The 26,913-nt window shown below is 43.5% G+C and overlaps 2 protein-coding genes across 9 annotated transcripts; one reads left to right on the top strand and one right to left on the bottom strand.

Annotated features, from left to right (window-relative positions):
- Positions 1-7,727: 7,727 nt before the first annotated feature.
- On the top strand, positions 7,728-10,184 carry klf2b (Kruppel-like factor 2b). Its single transcript, XM_034613321.1, has 3 exons — positions 7,728-8,067; positions 8,293-9,205; positions 9,323-10,184. Exons 1-3 carry the CDS (start codon positions 7,900-7,902, stop codon positions 9,496-9,498), a joined length of 1,257 nt encoding a protein of 418 aa, XP_034469212.1. The 5' UTR covers positions 7,728-7,899; the 3' UTR covers positions 9,499-10,184.
- A 1,619-nt stretch (positions 10,185-11,803) lies between these two features.
- LOC117778070 (epidermal growth factor receptor substrate 15-like 1) lies at positions 11,804-26,856 on the bottom strand. 8 transcript variants are annotated; one of them, XM_034613317.1, is made up of 25 exons: positions 26,760-26,856; positions 26,262-26,303; positions 26,067-26,156; positions 25,928-25,975; positions 25,750-25,845; positions 25,554-25,619; positions 25,329-25,454; positions 25,163-25,222; positions 24,810-25,076; positions 23,480-23,637; positions 22,692-22,857; positions 22,388-22,450; positions 21,378-21,463; positions 20,805-20,877; positions 20,523-20,684; positions 19,802-19,999; positions 18,824-18,988; positions 18,281-18,389; positions 17,717-17,856; positions 17,427-17,487; positions 15,992-16,077; positions 15,692-15,755; positions 14,184-14,320; positions 13,421-13,437; positions 11,804-12,933 (listed from the first exon to the last, which is right to left on the bottom strand). In XM_034613317.1, the coding sequence occupies exons 1-25, from the start codon at positions 26,784-26,786 to the stop codon at positions 12,864-12,866; spliced, it is 2,577 nt and encodes an 858-aa protein (XP_034469208.1). In that variant the 5' UTR covers positions 26,787-26,856; the 3' UTR covers positions 11,804-12,863. The 8 variants fall into 8 exon arrangements, 7 of the variants coding, with proteins under 7 accessions (XP_034469208.1, XP_034469207.1, XP_034469210.1 ...); XM_034613316.1 differs by lacking the exon at positions 13,421-13,437; XM_034613319.1 differs by lacking the exon at positions 14,184-14,320.
- Positions 26,857-26,913: the final 57 nt, after the last annotated feature.

Here is a 26,913-nt window from a genome sequence, read left to right as displayed (position 1 = left end):
GCAGAGATGATTGAGAAACTTTTAGAAAAGCTCTCTGAGGAGCCCTCGTATACATCGTACAGCTGTTTTTACAGGCGGGGTAGAACGACAAATAAACTGAACTTCATGTGTAAAATCAGCATAGTGACTCTCCTCACACACATTTACTCACATGGTCCTGCGTCACCTCAGGCGTCCGGCTTCCACGCACTGACACAGACACATCCCGACCTTTTGACCCTTCAGCCGATGACCCGTCACTGCCTCCCACTGGATTTCACACACGACAAATGACACTCGCTGTGAACTTTCATCAATTTCCCCATCACGTCTCCACTCGCAGTCACTCCAAAACAACTCAGCAATAAAGTCCTGACCGCTTGGGGCCGAATATGACATCAGTCTTTGGCCTTTTAAGAGGCTTGCACCCTTTCAATGTCATCCATTTAGCAAAACACAACCCCGCTCACGGGTACGGGATCAATATCCACTCTCTGAAAGAGCGGGGTTCACTGAAAACAGGCGAGTGCACTCAAGGAATCGTAACCAGGTGCAGGAGAGGAAATACCTGGAGCATTCCGCTGGAGGAATGTTTTTATTAGCCTTTTTACAAATGTCGCCATTTCGAGGTGTGTACACTATAAAGTGCACTGCAGGCTGGATCACTCAATCAACCAGAGCGCGGCTTCAATGGGTAACCTGTGTTGGGGCCGGGGTTATGCTATTTGAACAGCTGGCACAGTTTAGTTCGGCATGTTCAAATGTGCACCGGTGTGAGGCTGCCGTACCACACTGAGGAAAAAAACACAGCCCCCCCCCCTGCTTTCAGCTGGATAGACTCTACTTTATACAGTGTCATCAAAGTGTTGATCCAACAGTCGAGCTCACATGCCGACACTGGACGGGTCAGAAAATGCAAAACAAAACAGAAAAAGGCCAAATTATGCTTTAATCGACAGCTCGAAATTTCAGTACAATCATTTTCACCGCAAACTGTTGTTTATACATATATATATACAGCACCTATAGATTAAATACACAAGATACCAGGTGTTACTTATGCTGCTTTCAGACTCACACTGAACTCCGGGCAGTTTCCTGAAAATTTCCAGAGGGGCTGTATGTGAGTAGGCGAATGTTCGGGCCAATTTCTGGAAATGTTCCTGCCAGACCCCTGGTGAAACGTCTGGAAAATGTCAGAGTGGGCTCACGTGAGAATACAGCAGAGTGAGTGGCTGCGCTGATGACGTCTCCAACACGGAGCGGACGCAAATACAAATATCTCAGGACGAAGAAGAGGAGCCACACACGTAGAGGACGCAGACGAAGATATCGACTTGGAAAGACGACCAGATTTGAGAACTTTTGGACGATGTGCTGTCAACAAAACCATATGATCTTAATAAAACTGAAGAGTTTACAACAAACTGTACGACTCAAGGAGAAAATGTGACATGACAAAAAACGTAACAACTTGTATTTCACAACGTGCGTTGAGCCCGAGCAGCTCTTTGAATGGTCAAGTGTCCAAATGTTGAAAATGTTCCTGTACTTTCAGAGCGGCCACTCGAAGCCCCTGCGCTCCTGCCCCATTCTCATCTATCAAATAAAAAGAGCCTTTCTTTGCACTTTGGAGAGAAAAAACTTTTTCACAGTCAGAGAAGCCGTGTGTGTGTGTGTGTGTGTGTGTGTGTGTGTGTGTGTGTGTGTGTGTGTGTGTGTGTGTGTGTGTCTCTGTGTGTGTGTGTGTGTGTGTGTGTGTGTGTGTGTGTGTGTGTGAGTGTGTGAGTGTGTGTGTGCTGTGATGAGTGGGACCAGTATGATTCCTGGTGTTAACAGCTAATAAATTGGGGCCCATCCCCCCGGTGCTCTACTGGCTCAATTATATCCACATGTAGCCATTATTCGTGCCATGTTAGCCCGAGTGGGCTGCATATTTTTAAAAGGTGGGTTTCCATAACACTTGCTGAAAAGCTGCGTTGGTTGTCGAGACACATGTTTGGGTTCTGTGGAAGCCAGACGCTTGCTGTTTTAATGCAGAGGTGCTGTGGAACGCAGCGTGGACCCAGTGTGGAGCCTTTGTTTTCCAAAGCCTCACCACAGTTATGTGTGTGCAGACGATAAACAGGGTTTATTACCTGGATAAAGTCACAAACCTTTAACACTTTTCTCGCTAGAAACAAGAAAGGAGGAGTTCTTGATTTCAACACTTTTGTCAATAGGTTTTCTTCAGCAACACAACTGACGTGGCAATTTAAATTCGGCGTATTTGCCGAAAAGGAATCAAAGCAATCGAGCTGCAATTAAGTCAATAAAAAGGATTTTGAGGTTCAGATGTTGTTGAAACTGTTTTAGAGACGTGTTGATTCCACTCAAATGTTTAATCTATCACGTTTTCACCTCAGTCTGTTTGTTTGTTGGTTTCTTTGTTTGTTTGTAAGCGTTGTTTGTACTTTTTCAGGATTTGCATTATTTTCTCAGGGAATAATCAAATAAGTTGACTTAAGTGGACTTAATGGATTTAATTATTTTGCACTGTGTCTGCTTTTATTGTACAACACTTTGCTTAACTGCGTGTTTTTCAGATGTGCTATGTAAATAAAACATTTGTTACCATACTCAATAAAAACATAAATGTCAAACTAAAAAAATATCTAAAATATTGAAGCTATGTTTTGTGTGGGTGACGTCGATCGGCTGGATTCTGAGTCGGTGTCTCTGTGTTCTCCGGTATCGACTCTTTTCACTTTACATCCCGACAATGTAAACAGCCCCGGCAGTGTCATGCAACACATTATTCAAATTTGCGCTGTGTAATTAACTGTTGTATATACTGTAGGTCGGTGGCAGCTCTGTTTGGTGACAGTTATCTTCAACAGTGAAACTCAACTGCTCTGTAGTTATGTTAATTCCCTGAAGATACTGTGTTGAATGCCTCTCAGCAGGTATGACTGCGTTCTCCCTGTTTCTCTAAACCGACGTTTGAAGCTTTTTTGAAATTGGAGTAGGACTGGAGCCAGCTCTTTGAATGTCACACCGGCGACGCGTGCCAACCTTTTCTGCCGAACATTTCTCTGCCCCCTCGTCCCACCCCCCCTCTTTTTTTCCAAATAGGGGGATGGAGAGCCTCAATGGTATCATTCTTTGATTCTGTTTGAATCTGGCCGCGTGTGAGCAGGAAAAGGAGCCAAACGTGCTTCCTGAGTGGTCCGGGGGGGAAACGCTGTAATAAGCAAGGGGCGGGTGGTTAAAAATAACTGAGCTATATAAGCCCAGAGCAGGATCCCACTCACTCTCAAACTCTCACTGACTCTGGCTCGGCCGGGACGTCCCAAGCAGGCCCCGCTGCCTCTCACACTCAGACACTGTTTTTCCATGGAAGTTCGTGGAGCGTGCCACATGAGGCAGAGCCGATGTGTCCAAATCCCCACCGCAGTGACGGAACACTTACAGACACGATGCCTGTGTTCATGTCACTGACAGCTCAATAACAACTTGTAGGTGACAACACGGGAATGGAGAATATGAGCTGTATACAACGAACGTGCTCGCTGGGCACGATCTATGGAGGCGAAAGTCTCTGAAGATTCACTGTTACCATGTCGACGGAAAGATGTGACGTTTGTTTTTCTGTCAACAATAAAGACTCTAAGGTGTTAACACGCAAACACTGAAGGCCGGGACTCTAGTGTAACATGTAGGCATGAGTGAAAGGAGGATATTGATTCACGTGTTATGACTCGTGCTGTTCTACTTTCTCTCAGGTTTGTATTGAGTCCTTTGTGTTTTGGTCGATCCCTCTTGTTTCGTCTTTCTGTTTGGGTGGGGTGTCAATTTTCTGATTTACAGAATTGATGTAATATTTCAAAATTGAATATATGTGTACATTTTGAAAATGAGAGGAGAATGATGGAAATTCTCAACATCGCTGTTATGAGTTATACATGAGAAAGTTTCTGTAGAAGAGTCATTTGATATTTTAGTAAAAGTTAGTCTCATTGTTGCTGGTGTAAGAACATGCCAACAACTTTGTGACTCATTAACAAAACAAAAAACACAAAAGTCGGCAGCACAATCTTTGTGATTGTGAAATGAAATGTTGCCTAATGGCAAATCTATTGTGTAAATCACAATTCAGGGAAGGAGATTCTCAGAAGGCCTCTGAGGAAACGCTGCTCATCCAGGAGCAGGTAACTCGCTGGTTCCTCCTCAGCTCACGAGGGGCTGCAGGCCGGGGGACTGTGATCTGACTTCAGGACACAGGGTCAAGAATCTGAGGAGGACGCTGCATCCCGACCAGCTCCGAGGTGTCAGTCCTGTTTTTTACCGTTTGACCTCTGTGTGGACGGGGTGAGCACCAGGAGAATTTCCCTACAGGGATCTATTAAGGCCCACTTCTTTATGGACGCCTCACAGATCCCCCTGACTTCAACTGAGAAATGTGTGCTGCAGTCAGAGGCGTCCCACCCCATCCCAAGTGAGGCCCAATTTGCCCCAAAATGAAATTCTCTCATCGGGTACGTACACTTCTCCACAGGAAGTGACGGATCAGAATGAAACACAAACCTGCCGCTTCAACGTCATGCGAATTAGCGAGTTCTCCCTCTGAGGAAACACCCGAGCTGCTGGCTCCAGCTCTCCTGCTCCTTCTGCCTTTCTCTCATCTACACAGAGCTGTGCACGCTGTGAGCGGTTTCACATGATTTCAGGTTACTCAAGTGCAAAACGCTTCGGTCCTCTCTGGCTGACATCTGAATCCGCCAGGTGCAGGATTGTCTAGTAAAAAGTCTTTATGCAGTTCTGTTGCAAATGTCCTGTTAACCGGGTCCGGTTGCATCATGACGTTTCACTGAGTGTGTGAGCAAATAATGGATAAACCAGCTGTGAGAAACTTCCCTTGTAGTGTGAGTTCTGCTCAGTGGCTTTTGGTTTGTGGTATTAAAAGTAACAGTTGATAAATAAAGAATATTGTGTGATAAGGTTGATTTTTCTGTGTTATAGTTAAATTCAGGTCAAAATGAACATATCTACAAACCTCTGACATAGCCAACATACACCAGACTGCCAAAAAGTAAAAAATAAAAACCAAACAAAGTTTAAAACGAAGTTCAAGTCACTGAGGTTATGAAAAGTTCAGTGACAAAGGCTAAATATTCTGTATGGAGAAATCAGCGAGTTCAGCAGTGGATTAAGTTCCTTATATCACAACTTATATCATTACAAAGCTTCAGGGCACCTGAGTGCAAACAGGGAAGTGAAAGAGCTCTCACTTTCTCTAGAAGCAGATCAGAGGAGGAGCGCTGCACGGAGCAGGGGTCAGAGTCACCGGTCAGGGGTTCAGACATCAGGCCGGCTGCTCGGCTGCCACTAAAAACACACTTCCTCTCCAGGCCTTTACTGGACTCCTGCCGCGTGACGCACTTTCCACTGAACACCCAGCGCAGATCAGGGATCAGGAAGTGGAAACCTCACAGCTGCACTGACAGGGCTCTCTGGTCAGCGTGGACATGACAGCTTGATGAGAGGTGATGCGCCTCTCATGAGGAGCTGAGCTCGTTGCTCTCTTCACACATTCATTACTCTTACTGGGTGTGTGTCTCTCTGGGGGTTCAGATTAAAGAGAGTGTGTTGAAGGTGTGTGCAGAACAGGGTGTTTTAATCAGTGGTTATTAAAACACTTCCACTCACATGCTGACGTCCTTAGACTGTCACCACTGTTCCCACTTTGTACTCTGACTCTGCTCTTTTTCAGAGGGGATCATATGATGAGGCTACGACGTGAATAGTTTATGAATTTCAGACATAAAATCCAAGATATAACATTTTAAAGTGAGATGCTTTTGTTTGTTGGTGTTTGTATGTTTATGTTTGTTTGATTGTAAGCAAGATCACACAACAACTACTGAATGGAATTCCACAGGACTTGGTGGAACGATGAGCTGTCGGTCGGGGAAGATACGGCATTTTTTAAGGGGAAACACCTTAACTATTGTGCTTTTTACACATATTAATATATATAAAATGATTAGTTATTTGTCACTTTACCTCTATCATGTTTTGTGTAAATTAATATTTACATGTGAAAAGCATCAGTAATAATGATCTAGTAGTTAAACAGGTTATACTCTCTGCATAATAAGTACTTTTGACATTTCAGGTAAAGTTTGCTGATGTTGCTCAAAGAATCTTTTGAATGAAATACCTTTGTTTTCAATGGAATATTATTATATTCACATTGTGGCACTGCTACTTATCTTATGAGCAAAGAAGCTGATGACTGTGACATTTTAATAAACTGAAATTAGGGAAACCCTTTGATTGAGGCCCCTTTATGTGTTGTATTTATTAGGTATTTTCTGGATGATTTCTTTGTGTTATTTAAAAGATGTTCAAAGAGATGTGTTGGATTTGAAACTTTTCTTTAAATCAATTTGCACATGCTTTTCAGGACATAACCTTTAATTTCATTGTACTGTAATGACACTACAGACATTCTATTCTGTTCTAAATCAAAATTCAAGTTCAGGTGAGTGATTTCACGTGAAGAAACAATATGATTTAAGTGTTATTTAAGGCTTTAGAGTCACAATTAACCTGCTGACCTCTGGAGCCAGAGGGTCCCTGCAGAGAAAAACCCCTCCACGTCAGAAACTAGATCCCTGCAGCCGACACATTAACCAGGAGGCGGCTGAGTTGTGGTGTAAATGTGGCTCCTGCAGTCCACACACACTGCCCGTCATTTACACCTGAATGGGACGTTACCTGGAACCGTGTTTACATCACGGCTGGTGCAGGGAGCGCTGCAGAAGACGGGGGCCGAGCAAACCGCCCCGAGACGAGCCTGGCGCCTGTTTGGACAAGCCCGCTGTGGAGGAACAAAAACCATCCTCCATTAATGATAATGAGGCGAGAGCGAGACGCGTCAAACAGGTGGAGGCTGAGACACACACACACACGCACACACACACACGCACACACGCGCGCACACACCCACACAGGTTTGCACAGCCATCCTTATTAAGATAATTATTATTAATTCTTATTAACGTCTTATTTCTATTGACTTCTATTCATCTTCAATCTTATCCCTAAACTTAATCGTGACTAGTTCATGTCTAACCTTAACCTCTATATAACCACAATTCACATGTAACACACACGCACACGCACACACACAGCAGAGAATATCTTAAACATCTCTATAAATCCGGCATTATTATGATCATACATTTAATATGCAGATGTTTTAAAGACACAGATCTGAAGGTATGAATGGAGCGTGTGTTGTAGAGTCATTATCATGAAGGTAAAGAAAAAAACTTAACTGGCCTGAAACTGGAAACCGACAAATAAAACCACATGGAGATTTTAAGAAAAACATCTTGTCAGATTCAATGAAATCAATTAATCCTGAGTTTTATGGTTCTTATTCAACGTGTTTCCTAACCCACTGCTCGGAGTTGTATATTTTGATGTGTATATATTAATATTTATCCGTGCTGGTGATTAACTGGAGCCCTGACAGCTTTCATATGAAGTTATTAATGCCGCTCCATGGCCTCCGGGGCTCTTCTGTCATTAACTCTTGTTCTATTTCACCACGTTACGTAAGAATGTACCGTTGCTATATCGCCCGTGTGTTTGTGATTTGCCTGCAACTTTTTTCCAGCCGCGGCTCAGGTTGGTCGGTGCGTGGCGTGCGTCAGCGTGCGGGGGAGGGCCCGCGCTTTATAGGCTGCCCTGCGCCTCGGTGCCGGTCACACGGCGCACTGAGCCGCGCTTGCCTGCAGGAGCCGCTTTATAAAGAGCTATATTTACCGAACTCTACGTGGTTTCCTGAGCTCTCACAATTGGCCAGGCGCGAACTGCCCGGAGAGTTAAAAGGCCGGAGGACCTCCTACCACTTTTTAAAACTTGTTCATGCCTGTGGAGAGACACAGGGAAGCAGGCGCACGGACTCCAGGCGCGCACCCACTCGGACTCCACATATCCCAGTTTGATTATACCAACCAGAAGATGGCTTTATCCGGAGTGATGCTGCCGTCGTTCGCCACCTTTTCAAACCAAAGAGAGAAACCCTGGGAAAACGTGAGTTAACGATTGTGCTTTGAAATGTGTGGACGTGCGCGACGAGTTGGATCAGATGTGACTTTGTTTCACCTGTTTGCGCAGTTTGAAACAACGAATTTGCGTAAAGAAAACTAGATACAAACTTAATTTGTCACATTAAGAGACTGAAAAGTTGTTTGTTTTTTAAACTTAAAGTTGTTGTGATCGGCTCTGTGAACTGATGATGTTTCTTTACTCTTTCAGAGGTGGAAAGGAGAGATGGACAAACTAGTCTCCAGCAGCTGCTCGATGCTTGAAATGGTACAAAACCTGGACAATCACAGCAAAAAGGACGACGAGGATCTGAGCAATTATCTGGATCTGGATTTTATTCTCGCCAACACGACTGGCTCCGACAGTGGGGCAGAGTACGTGGGCACCGTGGAGCCCAACATGTACACCAGCGGACACTCGGTGCCATCCTACCCGGCAGAAGACCACCGCTCCCCGCCGCCCCCGTACGGCGTCAGCCTCATGACCGAGCTGCTGCGCTCCGAAGGAACCAACAACTATGGCATTACGCGCAACCCCGGCGTTCAGGGACGGTTTTATGTCAACACTGCGCCTTTTCCCCGCCTGGACAACATCAAAGTGGAGCCATCCATGGACGCGTACGGCCCCATCGTGGGCATGGTGCCTCAGAGCTGCAGCAAAATCAAGCAGGAGGGGAACGTTTCGTGCATGATGTCCTTCGAGCAGCCCCGGGTGGCCATCTCCCCGCGGGCAGCCAGCAACATGACGCCGCCGCTCAGCCCCGACGAGCGGGGAGCCTCGGACTGCCAGGCGCACCTGTGCCAGTCCATGAACTTCCCGCAGAAGTATCACACGGCGGTGCCTTTCCAGCACCACCCGCAAGCCCCGCATCTGCACATGTCCTACCACGCTCAGCACGCCGCCTTCGGCATGTACGACGAGGGTCTCAGCCTGCAGCCCGGCGCGCAGAGGGTGATGCTCACACCGCCCTCCTCGCCCCTGGAGCTGCTGGAGTCCAAACCCAAGAGAGGGAGACGCACATGGCCGAGGAAGCGCACGGCGTCGCACACCTGCACGTTCGCAGGCTGCGGCAAAACTTACACCAAGAGCTCCCACCTGAAGGCTCACCTCAGGACGCACACCGGTAAGTCCGAGCTCACACCTAGCGCCACCAGTTAGACTAGACCAGTTCCCCTGCAGCACAGCCGTGTGTCTCCTCTCAGCACATTCTGACCATGTCCTCTTCTTTCTGTCCCCGCAGGTGAGAAGCCGTACCACTGCAGCTGGGAGGGCTGCGGCTGGAAGTTCGCCCGTTCCGACGAGCTCACTCGTCATTTCCGAAAACACACCGGACACAGGCCCTTCCAGTGCCACCTGTGTGAGCGGGCCTTCTCCAGGTCCGACCACCTGGCTCTTCACATGAAGAGGCACATGTGAAGGCCCCCCCCATAAGGACCTGGGGTTCAGGGGGGGTGGGGGGTTGTGTTATTTTTATTTTGATCCAACTGATGTATTTTTTTATTTAAGTTGTTCTCCACATGACCAAAGTCTTTTTTTTTTTATATATATAATATTGAATTTTAAAAAAAAGTTTTAGTGTTATTTTCTAATGACGTAGCTGGTACTACTTTGGTTCTTTGAAAGCTTTAGAAAAGCTTTGTTTGCTTTAGAGCAGGCAGACCAAGAAGGGGCTGGCCCTGTATATACTACTCTTCCTTGACAGAACTGGAATGCGGTGTTTGACACAAGTGCCTCTCTCATGACTGTGCTACTGTAAAAACTCTTAGTGACAGAAAGACATGGCCACAAAACAGTACATGTTCTTGTCGACGGGAGTGAGATGCACATACAGTTGCCAAAACGTGTGCAAAGACAATGTTTTATTTAAACTGCCTCAATGTCCAAATGGCCTGAACTGTTTTTTTTTTATTTTATTGCTTCTTCCTGCTCGGGGTCATCACTGTCTCCTCTGGTGTGAAACTCCTGGATCCAGCCCCTCTGTACACTATCAGGGCTTGATGTCCTGTGCATTATTTTTTACTTAAATTTATAAGAATATGTAAATGGATTTTATACTGTAAAATGTGTATTTATTGTAAATATTAAAAATCAATGAAATTGAATTGACGTCCCAGCTCCTCTCTTTCGTGCTGAGCGACCTCTTGTTCACACCTCGAGTTCAATGAACCACATGCACCCACTTGAAGTTTCATACTCTGCTCTCAGCCGCTTCGAGTGCAGCGCCGCAGACCTGCACCCCATCACACCAGTGACAGTAAACGGGTTGTACATGCTGCCATTGTAGACCCACTTCAATTTTTAAATATGGCCACTTGATTTCCACTGTGATGTTATGCAGCTGCACGACAGAAAAAGGGCAGCCACTTGTGGGCTTAGCCTATAAATACAAACACTCCATCTCCATAATTACAGAGTGAGCCAGGAGCCGTCTGGACAGAGGGGAACAGCAAACCCTCATCAGGGAGCCCTTAGACTCCCTTTCTGATGGGTAGAAATTATAGTAGGACATCAAAGGGCCTTAATACTACAATTACACAGAGTCACTCCGCACTACAGTTTCAAAGTATCCGGGTCTGTGCATAATATGTCTGCGTGGTGTCAGCATTTGTTTCACCAGCATCAAAGAGGCTAGATTTGAGTGGATGTATCAAAACCAGACGGCATCTTTTTTTAAAAGTTCATAAATGTTTAACATTTTTCTTCTAGTACGTGGTTTTGGTGATTAATCAATATTAAAAACTTTAAACAGAACTTGATAGAAAGTGGTGTCACGTGTGGGTATACAACTCTGCTGCAATTCAGTACAAAAAGAGGAAGCACATACTCGGTCAAAAATATACCACGGTGGAAGATGCAAATGTGTCACTCTCATTTCCCTTTTCTTGTCACAATATCAATGCAGAACTCAAATATGTCAACAAATAATCTTGAACTACAAGAAAATGATTGTCAAAAAGAAGCAGATTACCATTTAAAACTAAAGTTGACATAATACATCTATATTTACCACTGATGAATAATTTAGATTACAAAATAAATGTATTACTTTGTGTTTCTTTCTTTCTGCGACCGTTATTACAATACTTAACATATTCCAGCAATGTTAAAAATCACTTTTATTCAATTAAAAGCTAGTACACTTCTGAGCAACTTAAAACTCTAAGAATTGTTTTAATATATATATATATAGAGATATATATCTATATCTATATAGATATATATATCATCATCACATACATACTGTGCAATATAACGTTAAAATGTTGATATGTTGATAAATAAGGCAATTCCACTTTGTCCAGTAGGTGCTGGAATATACAGTGCCTACATTATGTGCCGAATAAACCTGATTAGTGTTTCATAATTACAAGGAAGCCATGTAAGGGCATTTACACAAATGTCCTTCAACTGGATCATTAGATATTAATGCACAGAAAAAACACAGAGCTTAAAAAGAACAATCCAATGGTTGATTGGAGCAAAAAGCTAAAAACTTGCTAAAGAGCAGATGTCACTGTGCATGAGTGGTGATGTGAGGGGGAAGAAGGAGAAGAAGAAGATGTAAAAAGAGGAGAAATCTAAAATGTAACAGCACCAGCATAAACAACGTAGGTTTACACTTTTTCCATTTGATAGAGGCTTTTAGTTGTATGGGAGTGCAGGTTGTTTGGGCGTTACAACAAGGCAGCCAATGACAAACCAGCTGACATCAGAGGGGCGGATCAACAGCGCTCCAGGTGAAACCGACTGAACTTTGATCAGAAGAAAGGAAGACCTCCATGATTATCACGACCGACTCAATGACTCTAAACACAAGAAGTTAACTAACTGAAGCTTTGCTATAGGAATAAAATGCTCATCAGTTTCCCAAATCATCACAACTTCTACATTGACATGTATATTCCTGTTGAGGGTTTGACTATATTCAAACGTTTCTTCAATCCACAGACTCTAAGGCCATAAATATAAGATATGCATTCAGAATTCTAAGGAAACACTTGTAACATTTGAAATGAAAATCTAAATCATGCCATTATCATGCCGATAACTAAAATCTAGTCCTGGGCGACGGACTTGGAAATAAAACTATCAATATTTACAGTATATGAACATAACTCTCGCACAAACTCAGGCCAACAGAGTTGTTAGCTTGTATGGTTTGACTTTCTTACTTTCAATATGACTTTTTCGGAGTAATTAAAGGTTATATAAAACAGTTTATACAGTGTACTTTACAAGTTCTTCATACTCAACAGATTCATTGCTTTTGTACACAAATAAAATGGTAAAATATTCTTAAGATTTCCTTATTTGTTTTTTTTTTGCAACATACAGGCTTTTGGTTAAGGCAGGGTGATTAACCACGACGAGATATGGAGCTAGATTTAGGTTGTAGTCGAGAAGCCTTCTGGTTTGGGTTTCGTTAAATCGCTCTGGTCTTGCAGGATGAAGCCAGGCTTAAATCAAGTGGCTCCGTATTGTCCCTGATTATAGTTGCCATGTAGTTTGGGAGCAATGAACCTTAACCGGTGGCTAAATGCAGAGTCATTTGACGGTGGGGGAAACACTGGTGTCTTGCACAAATTGGTAACAGGGGCTGCTAGTCATGTCGGGCCAGTGTCTGTGCTGTTGTCATGCGCCAGAGGACGGAGGACTATAAGGCAAAAGGAAGAGGACTGGAAAGCTGCGGTGGGGCGTGCCTGGTCAGGCGCTGGGCATGTCGGCCCTGCTGAGGGCGATGGCGAACTCAAGGTCCTGCTGCTCCTGGAGCTGGAGCCTCCTCAGCCTGTCCTGCTCCTCACGCTCGCTCTCCTGCTTGGCCCATTCCAGCTGCTGGTTCTCACTTCCAAACTAGAGCAGGGAAACAAACGTTAGATGTGGACAAAACCCAGGCTGACATTTCAACACACACACACACACAAAAAGAGACAAATCACTGGACGAAAGCCGATGTCAAACAAAAGGTGGTTGCAAATTTAAAATCAGGCCTAATTTGGCAGAAAGAATTATGTTCACACAACACTGAAATTATTTGAGATATACAACGGTAAGCTGAGAAAAAGAAATGCATAAATCAAGACTTTATAATTCACTGGGACGTCACAAAACAGCAAAGAAATCAGCACTAAAAGCTTAATTAAAAGGATTTCTACGCAAAAACCTCGAGCTACAGCGGTGCCAAAAATCACTGGTCACATAAATATTCAGGAGCTGGATCAACGTGACTGTGGATACATTGCAAATAATCGTGCTGATGAATCACCCAACTCAGATTCTGCTGTGCGGACAGGTTTTTCACATGCAAAGAATTGACCACCACACCCTCGTACAGTCTTACCTTGACATGTTCGGATCCTGGCAGAAAAACAAAGGTTACAATACAGAGCTCGATATGAAAAAAAAAATGAAACCACACAAATCCCTTTCACAACTGTCATGCTGGCAGGAGGGATAACATAAATTCATGTCACATCAAATGAAACAATCCGGAAACAAAAAAACTGCCATGCATCATCCTCCCACTTGAGAGCACGCTCAGCTGTTAGACTATACACGAGAGCAAAGAAGCGGAAGGCGGAGGACAAAGAGGCAGATTTACTCTGTTGTGCTCTGCTTCCAGGCATATCATGCTTTGACAGAAAATAAGCCTTTAGCTGGTTCTTCAACACTTGAAAAATGCTCCTCCAGTGCTACCTGACCGGGCAAGTTCACGGACTCGCCTACTAACAGTGTATAAATCCTGACTTCCTGTCTGAGACTACGACGACGAGCATGCGAAGCCCCTTTACCAGACGGTCTAGCAAGTTAACTGGAACTGTCCAAGTCGGCCATGCAAACACACGTATTCTTACTTTCATTCGAAGCTCTGAGGTGTTCTGTCAGTTGTTAGTCAACAGCCAGTAGAAAACAGCAGTCCTGTGATTGCCTTCTAAAGTCACCGTGTGAGGCAGAGTTAACAGAATGAGGCCCAGAGACAGAGCAGCTGACACCTGTGAGCCTGCAGCTCCAGAATCCAGAGCGTGAGATCGAAGGGTTCGGCAGCTCATGCAGACAAAGGGACGTGATCCAACGGGAAAGAACTGTAAGTAGACTACACTTACAGAGTCAACATGTGCAAAACCCACAGGACAGTCTTTGGATGTTTTACTCGAGTCTGCCGAAACATTAGAGTCTTTAATGTCTGCCGCGGAGCAAACACTCTGGAACGGCTCTGACGCACCCGAACTGAGCACACCCACTGGAGAAGGAAGATATTTAAATAAATACCAAATCCATGTCATAAGAACATTTTTCGAAGGTCTGACTGTATGGAGGATAACAACTGTTAGCCCCCTTGGGAAAATAACCTCACACTTCAGAGGCGTGGGTCGTATTGTGTTGCAAAATTTTTACAGGAAGCCTAGATCTCGAAGCTATGTAGTTACCCCATGGGTGATGTCTGTTTAAAAAAGGTGTTAACCACATTTATTGAGTAAAGCTGACTGATGCATCGCAGCTTGATAAGCAGAGTGCTGCTTTTTTGGAAAAGAGAATTGAAGAAGATTGACCCACCCTCGTCTCCAGTAAGCTCTGAAGACATTTCCTCTAATGATGTATTATTATCTGGCCAGGATTTTTTTTTTCTCATCCTTCAAACTTGAACCAACAACACAAAAAGGCTGCGTCAGCAAACTCACAGGCCTTCGATTTCTCTAATGAAATACTAATTTACTCGTTACACTGCTTCACAAATGCCTGAAAAACTGCTGCAACAGTTAATTCACACCGGTTTACTCGACCAGAACACGTTGCACAATTGTTCCAGCGATGCAGAACCTTCAGAGCGGCCCACGACTGAGTGTGGGCTTCTCACTTCCCCATCATGAACGAAACACATCTCTGGTGCTGGCTCGCTATTTAGTAGTCGATACTCATCTCTACCACTCTGTGTGGTTAAGCAAAGGGGAACACCAACTTTCTCACGCTGTGGCTTCTGCTAAAAGAATAAGTGCAAGGTAACAGCGGAAGGGCATGTGTTGGGCATGTCCTGTCAGCATGTGTGTGACTTTGAACGAGATGAACAGGAGGGTAAATATGTCAGGAGGTTAAATAGCTGAGAAGAGTATTTTTTTTTTATCGCATCTCAGTAAATTCACACAGCATGGAGATACTTAAACAAAAATAAAGTCTTTAAACTGTCTTTATTACACATTACTTTTAGAAACCCATGCTAGGATCATATCCTCCCGCCACCAACTTTACTGTTCTAACTTCAGAAACCTCTCAGAAACTTTTCCTGCGCCCTCACAGCTCAACAGGGAAGTGATTTTTTTCCTAATACCATCACGGCATAATAATCCCTGTTAAATAGGACGACAGTCAAACTGAGTACATGTTGTTGCTGCTACATTTTTGTGACAAGTTGCAAACATTAGAAGTAGAACAGGACGACTTGAAGTTGTACCGACAACAACAGCGTGATAAATCATAAATGGCATCGAATTCAATTAGTTTAAACCAACAATACATGCTGGTTATGAACAACAATAAACCATTAATATCAAGTTAAGCAGCAAGCACGGTCATGTTGGGGCAAGCAAACAAACACGTACATAAATTCAGCACTTACCATAGGGAGGTGCAGGTCGGTTAGGCACACTTTTCTTTGATGGGAGCACTGGGTTGTCTGGTTTCTGTTCACACACAAAGAAAATCCCTCACCTATCACACAGCATGATGACGCCAACAGAAATGTCAGCCAAGATCTAAAGCCTCTGGCCTCATACCAGAGAGACTGTTTTCACAAACGTAATAAACTGGTAAAAACAATTAAGAAATAAATCACGACGAGAGAAGAAATTAACAACACCGTTTTTCTACAGCTTCGGTGGAAAATGATGCTTTATGGTGCAACTGATTCATAACTTACCTTTGACATCTGACTAAAGTCAGCAAAACCACCTCCTTTGCCTCCAAACGACTGGCTTCGAAACGGGTCCACTTTCCCAAACACTTCTGTGACAAGAGTACATTGAGAAGCATTTGGAACATGTGAATACATTTATGGAAAGATCCAGAAACTATAATGAAGTTCAGTCCCCCGAACCACGCATTCAAAAGCATCTCTACATCTCGGGCCTATTCTGAGAGGGCCTGCGTATGATTTCCAGGGGAGGGAATGAGGCATGACCGTTTAATTTTCCATGACATTTTTGGAAAAAAAAAAACCCTGGAACGTAGAGGTTTTGTTTAACCTGACGTATGTATCTGATCAACTAATTAGAGGCGTCAGTTGGCGCAGTGTTAACCAGAACTGTGCCCGGCTTGTTTTGAAGCTCAGTGGTATGCTGCTTAATGAAAAAAAAAAACTGCAGATCGTTACAGTGAAAAAACAAAACATTGTAATAGAATATGTTTGTTGTGCATGTGCAACCACAAGAGACCCCATTCATGTGAGCTACGCAGTGTTTTCTTTTACACACAGTCACTGGGCTCAGGGCTACAGATGCCTCTGTGTTCTTGTGGAGGTGTGTAAGCGCTGCAGAGCACTGGCCAGGACCGGCCACTAACTTAAAACAACTTCGGCACTGAATGAGGCAGAGCGAGTCAATAGCAGCAGATATAAAGGCAGGACAGAAGCAGGAATGAACTGGTTAAAGGAGTGGCAGTGTATTCTAGTAGAGCAGGACCAGCAGTCACAGAGTTTCTGTTATGCTTGGATCCTGCGAGCCTCCTGTTTTTCCAGGGTAGGGGGGAGTATTTTTAGTTGGCCAGTAGTTAAATGCGTAGGTACTCAACTAAAAATAGCCCAAAACCACAGGAAAAAGTGAAGCCACAGTGAGTAAAAATTGTTTGCCCCTCATGCCCCCAAAAACATAATCTAAATCTAACACGTCACCCAGAAAAGCAAAGAAGGACTCTTTGAGATGAGTTTCACAACAAGGACGTTCTCTCACGTTCTGACCTCTGTTAATAGAGTCACATTGTGGGAAACCTGCGTGGAAAATCTGCACATATTTAGCACGGGGACGCCGAGGCTTTCGCTCTCTTATTTGACCAAGTGCCATGGCAGGAAGTCAGCGTAAAGTACCTTCTACTGCAGTATAGCAGCTTCCTGATTACAATAATAGTAGTAAGAAATACCTCAAATAATATACAAAGGAATCTTTGACAACCTGTTTTTGTTCCGTGTGAAAAGAAAAAACAACAACTACAAAACAACTTAACAGCCTAAATACTCATTTAAACAGGAAAATTAAGAGTTTTGGACTTGTCTCAGAAACAACAGGGATAAACATGAACTCAGAATAATCTGAATTTAATCATCCTCTGCAAACTGACATCCAATGTGTGCAGCAAAGTACCTGAATCGTTTGGCTTTGGGCTGTTTGATGTGAAGCGATCACCGCCGCTGAAGGCACTTGGCTGGGAAAAACAAGCAAAGCACAAGTTCAGCGGGTGAGCTATTCAAAAGATCTTTTGTAAAATCCATACGCAATGACCACATCTGCATAACCGCGTGCACACAATGGTGAAAACACGTCAGGGCTTGTTTCTACAGTATCAGCACCACAGTAAGTCATTAAATGTAGAAAGGAAAACAGCATTTCAGACTATCGAGTTTGATCGCTGAAAAACAGGAGGCGTCTGATACCTTGGCTGGCAGGGAGGGTTTTCTTCCGAAGGGTTCCGAGGATCCGAACAAGTCTGACTTATCCGTCCTCTTAAAGAAATCTTCAGATGAGGTGCCTTTAAAGGGATCGCTTTCTTTAAAAGGGTCTGCTCCAAATGGATCTGGAAAGAGACAGTCATCTTCAGCCTCTGACAAGAAATTATTACCCCCGCCGATTAAGGAGCTTGTGTTTCTTTTCCATAGATCATGATAAAGAAAATCAGGCATGTTTAGGGGACTGATGTATATGAGAATGTGAAATTTGGTGCAGATTCAAATAAAAATCCGGATCTACAGAATTAAATTGTGGTTTCATAAGGGGAGTGTTAGGCCTTGGTGGAAGTATGCGCTCTACTGAGTGCCATTCAAGATACTGTATGAATATAGTAAATTATTTATATTCTTTCACCGCATGAACAACAAAGATGGTACCTATTCCGGTAGTAAAAGGAAAAGCTTGAGTCAAGTATTTAGCAGAGCAATCATCCTCAACCCTACAGATATATAGATGCAAATAATAGAGAGATTCAAGAATGTGTTGGAGACCTTTGAAGGGGTCAGACTTAAAGGGGTCTTCTGTCTGGAAGGGGTCGGGTGGAGCCTCCTTAGCACTGCTGGTGTTGAACATGGCGATCTTCGACTTGAAAGAATCATCCTGGTGCATGAAAACAGAAAAACCACCACGAGTTCAGAGAGAGACAACAATAAAAGAAAAGTATGCACACTAACTGAAAAGAAAGAGAACAAACACAGAATATCTAATCTGTAGTTGTAAGGAATGACTTATAGCCACATTCAACAAAAATACCTTTAAATTACAGGAACTAAAAAGTTTGATGAGTGCTGTCGAACTATGAAAACAAGCTTTCAAGAGAGTATTTGTTTTTGAACTCTGGCATCTGAATCGCACTGAACAGGTAAAGTAGGGGTAAGAGTGGTAAAAAAAAAAAGTAATTGTGAAGATTGAAATGCTCCCCACTTTCTCCACTCTGTCTGGGTTTTTGAGGACAAGCAACCAAAACCAGTCAGGTTTTTCAAGTGGAAAGGTCTAGACGAAAAGAATATATACAGGTTTCATCGTCTCCTCACCGTGCTCCTGAATCCTCCGTTCTCCTTCTCGGCAAAACCTTCACTTAAGTCCGGCAGGTTGCTGAAGTTTCCTCCATTGATGTCGCTCAAAGCGCCGTTGTACTGCTCAATGGTCTTGGTCATCTCCTTCTGGCTTTCCTGGATCAGTGACAACTTGCCGCGAGCCTGAGCACACGTAAAAATTATGTGATTCCACTTATTATAGTTCATGTATTTGATTTCCCACCTGGCAGAAGTTAGTAAACTGATTTGATGCCACATTTTCAAATATAAAAATATTTTTAAAGCAAAGTAGAAGAGTAGAAATCAGGCTGCCGCTGGTTAGTGGTTAGTAGCTGAGTTGATGAAAATCTTATCCAATAGAGCATTTTTTAGACATGAATTCCAGGAAATGTCCGGAAAATTGGGTCAGATAAAACAACAGTAAAATGCCTTGGTAGGTCATGTAGGAGGCAAGACACTTTGTGTTGATCCTGTATAGAAATGCAGTGAATTCTCATTTTCCTGCTGTATTTTCACATGGGCTCACTCTGACATTTTACAAGACGGCTGTCGTGAAAAACTCCAGAAATGTCGCTCGGACATTTGTGTTCTCACATGCAGCCCCACCGAAAAAAATATCCTGGGCTCAGTGCATATCTGGAAGCAGCTTCCAACAGTTTCGTTTCAGTGTGCTTCAGAGCATGAATCATAAGCAGGACAATGATCGGGAGAAATGAAAGTAAAACTTTTCCAAAAGTGAACTTGCTGCATGCTCAACACGATTTCCAGCTAAATAAAACATATTGCAGATAGTATATGAAATATAAAAACCTTTCTACCTCCAGTCCTGCATTATGACTGAGTATCCAGAGCTAATATTTGTGTGAACAACTAAACCTATCTAACTTTTCAATCTTATCTTTGTGCTACAAAACAGTGAGTTAATCAGTTACTTGAGAATCTTGTGTAACCTGTTGTCTCCACATCTGCACTGACCTGGTTGATCTCTTCCTGGGTGGTTTTGAGCGACTTGATGATGCTGTCCAGCTGGACCTGACCAGAGAGCAGGCTCTGCTCCAGCTGGGCCTCCTCGTCCTGCAGCCGGCCCAGGTCTGCCTTGGTGCGGCTCATTTCATCCTCCCTGCTCTGGACGTCGCTCTCCTGAGAGCGGATCTGGCTCTGCAGGGACGATATCTGATACGTGCATGCAGAACCGAAAGAGGGAAGCTTTATATTCGTAGACTTGTTTTTTGAATATGAGTTTGATTCGTTAATTTAGTTTTGCTTGTTTGGACAAATTAAAGCAGTAGTGTTTAGTATTATTTAAGCTTGCTCTCAAGAGCAGGAAAGAAACCTCAGTACAGTAAGATGATGATGATCATCATTATACCTCAAATCAATTAGAAGTGCAATGCTTCATGTACTAACATATTTATCATGTCCCAAAAAAAGATTACACACCACACTTACACTGTGACTGTTTAAAAATAATAACGTATCCCCGACTGACCTCAATGCTTGACTGAGCGTTCATGTGGTGTAAAAATAATCAGAATGAATGCACAGTAATATCTGTAACCTGACTCCAAATACACCACTCTCTGCTTAGTAAAGACATTTCAAAACAATAAGATGAGAACTGTGTATAATCATATCACCAGAAGCAGAATATTTAATACAATAGAATTTTTGTTATGTATTTTAATAAGTCTCTGACCATTTGAGATTCCTCCTGGCACTTGATCTTGACGTCGTTGAGCATCCCTTCCAGCTTGGAGCGCTGCTGGTCCATCTCCTCCAGACGCTCCTGGGAATCCTGCTTTTGGGAATCCAGGTCCTGCAGGCTGCTGCCTTCCCTGTCCAAGTCATTCTGCATATTCTGAGGGTCCGAGAAACAATCATACCAAGAGTTTTAGAAACCAAGCACTGAGATGAACTGCAACTCGTGAAATACAAATTCACTGATGTTTGACTCTAAATTACCTCTACTTAGCCTTACCTGAACGTCACTGTTTTGCTGCTTGATGGCATCCTCCTTTTCCCTGATCTCCTGCTCCATGATGAATTTCTCTCTGTCGGTGAAGCACGTAGGAGGAGAGCATGGGAATCAAGTACGAAATTATGTTATCAAAAGAGCCAACTCAGCTATGCTGTGAAAAAACATTTCAAACTTGAAATCAGAAAAGATGAGGTATCTGTTGCAACCATCTGATCAGTATTCTTTTATTTCCATGGACTAAGCATGCTTAAAGCACTAAAATATATCAGAATATTTAGTATATAATTGTAAACATTTGAAATACAAATTTATATTTAGTCCAACTGAAACTTTCAATGCATGTCGATCGCCTTACAAAGTATTAGTAAAGCTTCATGGTGATATTGTTTTCTTTGCAGAGTCTCTCTAGGAATAAAAAAAACACTAAAAGGAACAATAAACTAAAACTAATGTTTTAAAAGAGCTTTGATCCTGAGCCTCAACATCACCTCACTGCAACCTTTCCTCCTTTTTCTCAGAGGAAATGAAACAAAACTATCCTTTCCTCCTTATACTCAGGGTGCAGGGGCTCACCTCTGCAGCTGAGCTATTTCCTGACCGAGGTCATCCAGCTCTCTGATGCCTGTCAGCTCGGCTGATCCTGTGGAGCTGTTGCTGTCCTGAGGCCAGAGACATTGAGGCAGATGAGTACGAGAAAATGAAGGCAGGGTAAGAAGGTTCACTGTAGGACGTGAGGGTGATGGAGGGTGAGAACAGAGACACAGAGAGTGGCAAACGGCAGCTGGGACAGGGAAATGATTAAATGGATGCGATTAAGGTCTTAGCAGAAATGTTCTAATGTGCAAAGGGGGGAAAAGGGGGGAGAAGGAGAGCAGAGGGGAGAAGGAGAGGTATGCAGGAGGGAAGAGGAGCTCCCCACTGATCAGTCTAACAAAACAAAAGACAGGAAGGAAATACAAACACCTCGCACAGCTAGGGAGGGAGCCAGAGATTCAGACAATAGAAAAAGAGAAGTGCACATAGGACAAGGCAGAAGAATGTAACACCACAGTGACATCGGTCTTATCGATGAGTGTCCAACATCAGGCTTATAACAAATTAATGAGTTTCAATTTTTTTTTAAAATCTGTGAGAGCACTTGTGAAAGATTTACCAAAGTGTGTGTAATTCTACTTTAGTCCTTTGAATGCTCTCAGACTTAATTGTATTTTTGCTCTATTCGTAACATCAATTGCTTAATTATAAACACACTACTTGTTATAATTGAATTGGTAAGCACATATTGATGGACATATGTTGGCACTGGGTGCAGTGATGGGCCATTGCTGGTGAAGCTCCAGCAGGTGGCAGTGTGAGCCATAAATGCAGCTAAAGTTAAACTAATTTCGCAGAAACAACCAAAAATGTTGACAAAAGCGAAAAAGACCTAAGATGTCCTGTGCTTCCTTCTGTTGGGAACATAACTTGGTAAACTGATGTGTAATAAAAAAGGAACAAGGTGTTTACACCCAGTACTTCAGACAGAGATGGAGAATATGACAGTACAAGAGCACCACCTTGTGACACAAAGCTAAACTACTCACTCTGCGCATACTGGCAAGTGCAGCAGGTTCAGGCCTCACAGAGGACAGAAGGCCCCCATAGCTCTGTTCGGTTGGATAGAGAAGAGGTCATACAAAGAAAAAGCATATAAACAGGGTTGCAGAGCAAAGGCTAAAAGGCCAAAGAGCAAAAGTCTGAATTCAAAATGCTGCAGTTGCAGTGAAACGTAGACTCCTAAGGTACAGAATCAGATGACAGTGACAATATTTGTTTTGGAAAAGAGAGAGTTTGAATAAACAGAGAAACATAAAGACGAAGCAGGAGTGAGCTGAAGTCCGGACTCACGGGAACCGTTGCTGCTGTTCCAGTCCTTTCTGAGGGGGGAATCATGTCTGGGGTGAGACTGGAGGGAGGGTCGACACCTTTAGTGACCTTCTGCTGAATCAGATACATGGCCAGAGAGAACTGCTCATGGTTCAGCTTTCCCGTCTGTTTAGTGTCGGCCAATCCCCTGCAGACAGAAGAGTAAACTTTACTCAGAAAACTCATATACCGGACACTTTGTGAGATAATAATAATATCGGAGCACGTTTAACCATTTCCACTGACGCACTTAAGAGGCGCTTCAAGTTTTCTCACTTATGCGTGAGAAAATGTAATGATTCAAACTGTCCAAAAGATGGTGCTATGGTACTGAACCTGATCAAACTTGCAGCACATGTGAATGAGTCACTGAGCCCTTCTCAGGTACCCAGGTATGACAGCATGAGTGTGATTGGATCATTTTATCTTGACAATGAAAAGGCCATTTAGATAATAAAGGTAGTTTTTCCAGGCAGGACAACAAAATGTGGGATTTTAGTTTTATTCTTTTTAGATTTTAGAGACCTGATGTTAACATCCGTCCTGAAAGATCTGATGACTAGTTTGGCATTAAAATGTGTCTCCTGTCAGCACTTGTGATTGGATCTCACCTCCCCACTCTATATGCAAATAATCACACAAGTCATTTGTGTTCACAAGGACCAAATTATGTTGGTTATATCCAGTGTGTGTGTTGTGTGTTTGTGTTGGTGCAAGCTAGAGAGAAAGAGAGAGAGATATTTAGGATCTGAACCGAGATGTGGTCTCACCATATCTGCGCCAACATCGTCTGGGAAAGACTGGACTGCATAAAGATCTCTATCACCTCGGTGCCAGTGACCAGGCCGTCACCGTCTGAGTCTGTTTGCTTGAAAATGTCTTTATATCGCTCCCTGTCAGCCACCGGCACCACCCAGTTCACCACCGGCTAGAATAAGCAGAGAACAACAATTATGTGATTTCAAAACATCTACAACAAAATCCTGGGACTCCTGGGAGAATAATTACTATGAATCCTCCCCTTGATGAAAATGCAATGCTTTGCTCATCAGCTGTTTCCCACAAACAGCCTGACCCACGTTCACACCCATACTGGAAATGTGATCACTGTCACTAAATAAACTAATCAGATTGACAGTGAGTAAACAAGAACATTTCACAGTATAAATATACCATATTACACGAGGATCCCTACAAAATATGGTATTTAGTTTTTGGTATGAGAGAGAATTTACCGCTTTAGTGAGGCTAAAAATAGCTTTAAACGAAAATTTAAATGACATTCATTGAGAAAAATTGCCATTAGAGCCACGTCAGGTAATTGTGGTAAGACTGCGAGCAGAGAACCTCATTTCCCTTCACTCTCAGGGAAACCTGTTCCTCCAAGTCGCAGGTGAAAGATCAGTTCACAATGCTTGGAGCAATGTGGCAAAACAAGTCCAGTCATTAGCAATAGAAGAGCATCAATACATAATATGTTGGTTTCTTTGCGATGCCAGGTCCTGCCCTTCTGACACTTATTTGATGAGGAGCAGGATATGTGTTTATTTAACATTTTCACATTGTATTTCTACTTACAAAACTCTCTATATCCAGAAACAGACATCCTCATACAGTACATGGGATTACCCTGGATTACAGGTCACTGCACTTAGAGACATATATGAAGGATGTATTCTTTTTCTAAAACAATCAATCCAATCAGTAAGGAATCTGTACCAATGACATCAGACAGCTAATAAAAGAGGTGACACCAATTGTTTTTACTGGATGTAAGTATAGTTTTTAATAGAGAGAGAGAGAGAGAGAGAGAGAGAGAGAGAGAGAGAGAGAGAGAGAGAGAGAGAGGCTGGAAAATAACTCCCTATAACAACTCTGAACTTGTAATATAATGTTATAAAATCTATAAAATAAAAGTTATAAAATAGTTTTTGACTAAATGAGTTGAAGTACATTAGAGTTATGGAGTATATCATATAAATGAACATTAGTCTCATTATTTCATGTGATAATTCACACTGCTTCTATATTGGGGTGTAACATCATTTATTCCTAACAGCACCTCAAGACAAACCCAAGTGAGGAGGTGAGGTGACATACCTGTGTGCTGGATTTGAAGGAGTGTTTTGGAGAGAGGTTCACAGCACTGATGCTGAGGGGAGTAGAGCTGCTCAGAGGAGGAGTGCTTCGCAAGGAGTCTTTGAAAGGACCATGGCCGGATGGAAACCCCGACAGACCAGGCAGCACAGCCACAGCACCGGGCATTGCACCGGCAGACTTCTTCCTTTTGGAAGGGGGGATGAGGGAAGCGGGTAGGCTCGTCGGGACGGGCTCCTGCTCCATGGCTCGATACACCAGATGCATGGCCTAGACAACGGGGAAATCAGTTCATTTATGTGATTTAATCTGTTACATTTTTTAGTTATATCACGTATTTTTTTCTATTAGCTTACCACTGTGAACTCATCTTTGTCCAAAAGCCCATCTTTATCGACATCACTTAGGTCCCAAATCTACGGAAACAGTAATGAAATGCAAAAAAATAAACAGGATTTAGCTGCTTTGAACTGTTAAAATTGTGTTGTGTGTGGGTATAATCACTCTAAAGCGTCACGTCACCTTTCCTAACACATCCAGAGGTAGCTTGGAGTTTATCAAAACGGGCCTGACTTTATCCCCAGGGAGGAGACCCTTCACAGGACCCAGACTCTCAAAAATACCCTCAAACTTCCCTTTTTCCTCAGGCTGGGAGAGAAAAAGAAAACACTCAAGATTAGATGACGAGCTTTACTTTCTTATATCTTCAATAATGTTTTTTTATTTATTTAAATACTATCAACTCACCCTTATTGCCCACTGTGAGTCAGGCGCTGTCGTGGGAGCACTTAACAATGGGCTGCTGCTGTCTTTCTGTAAAAGACAAAGTGAGAATAAGGTCATTTTCAAGACAAACACAGGAACAAATGCAGGAAGCTCCAAGAATGGTCAGTTCTCCAACTGCCATTTGTCCCTCTGTCGCACACTCCATTTCAATACTTACAAATTTTGGGGCCGCTAGGATTTGGTTGAGGTTGTTAAGGCTGATGTCATTTCCCCCCTGTGCTGAGGCCACCAGTCTCAAAGCGATGAAGAAACCCTACAAAAGAGGAAGAGAGGGTGTTAAATGCACACATCAGCATCAGCAATCACTGCAAACGTACAGAGGAATTCAGTGTTACCCTCTTATCCAGATATCCTTTTCGTTCCGAATCTGCCAAATCCCAAACCTAAGGGAAACAATAACAACACAATCTAGAAGCCATAGATTATTAAATATACACTCTGTGTGTCTCATGTGTTCATGTGTTTGAAACCCACCTTCCCCAATGTGCTGTCCGACAGCCCCGACTTCTTCAGGAACTGAGCCGAGTCTACAGCTGATATTCTGCCTGTGTTCCCAGGATCCAGCTACACAAGAGTCAAGACCAAAACATGAAGTGGACACATGGAGACACAACTGTGTTTGTTACAGCGATAGAACTGAGTGAACAGTAGCTGCAGTGGACGTCTCACCTGTCTGTAATAGTGTTCATAGGCTGGGTTTCCACCCGATAGCTGCAGAGGGCAGATGGGAGAAGGAGAAACACAACAACAGCAGCTGAGTCACAGTGAGAGAGTAGACAAACTGGAGCTGTTAGTTCACAGGGAGACACTCTTACACACTGAAGGAGATAAACACAGCTAACGTTAGCTAGCTGCACACATTGGCTCTGGTTCCACTTTAACGATGGTAAACAGGTGCCACTGTCGTTGTTAGCGTCCCTGTGCTAACAACGGTAGCTTCCCTCCTACATGAAAGAAACCTACAGTAACTTTGTTATCTTCACTTCAACGAGCCAACCAACTCTTTCCCCCCCACAACGAAACGTCCCTGCTACGGCTCCACAGCCGGGGATTCACCGCGGTTCGCCCAGCAGCGGGGAGGTGACCGCACAGGGACACTGTCCCCGTCCCTGGATGGTGAGCAGCTTTTCATTTAACAGGCTTTTCGGGACATATTTCGCTTCTTACCTGACTGAGCGTCATGAGCGCCGCCATATTTCCTGGTGTCTCGGGAGCGCGCACACGCCCCTTAAGCGAGGAGACGCGGGGCCGAGCGGAGGGAGAGGGCGGAGAGGTTCCGGGAGGAAACCGTCTGAGTCACAACACCGGGGGGGCACTGACC

Source organism: Hippoglossus hippoglossus, chromosome 17 (genome assembly GCF_009819705.1).
Source record: "Hippoglossus hippoglossus isolate fHipHip1 chromosome 17, fHipHip1.pri, whole genome shotgun sequence".
In the NCBI taxonomy this organism is placed as follows: Eukaryota; Metazoa; Chordata; class Actinopteri; order Pleuronectiformes; family Pleuronectidae; genus Hippoglossus; species Hippoglossus hippoglossus.
This window is presented reverse-complemented; position numbering and strand designations above follow the sequence as displayed.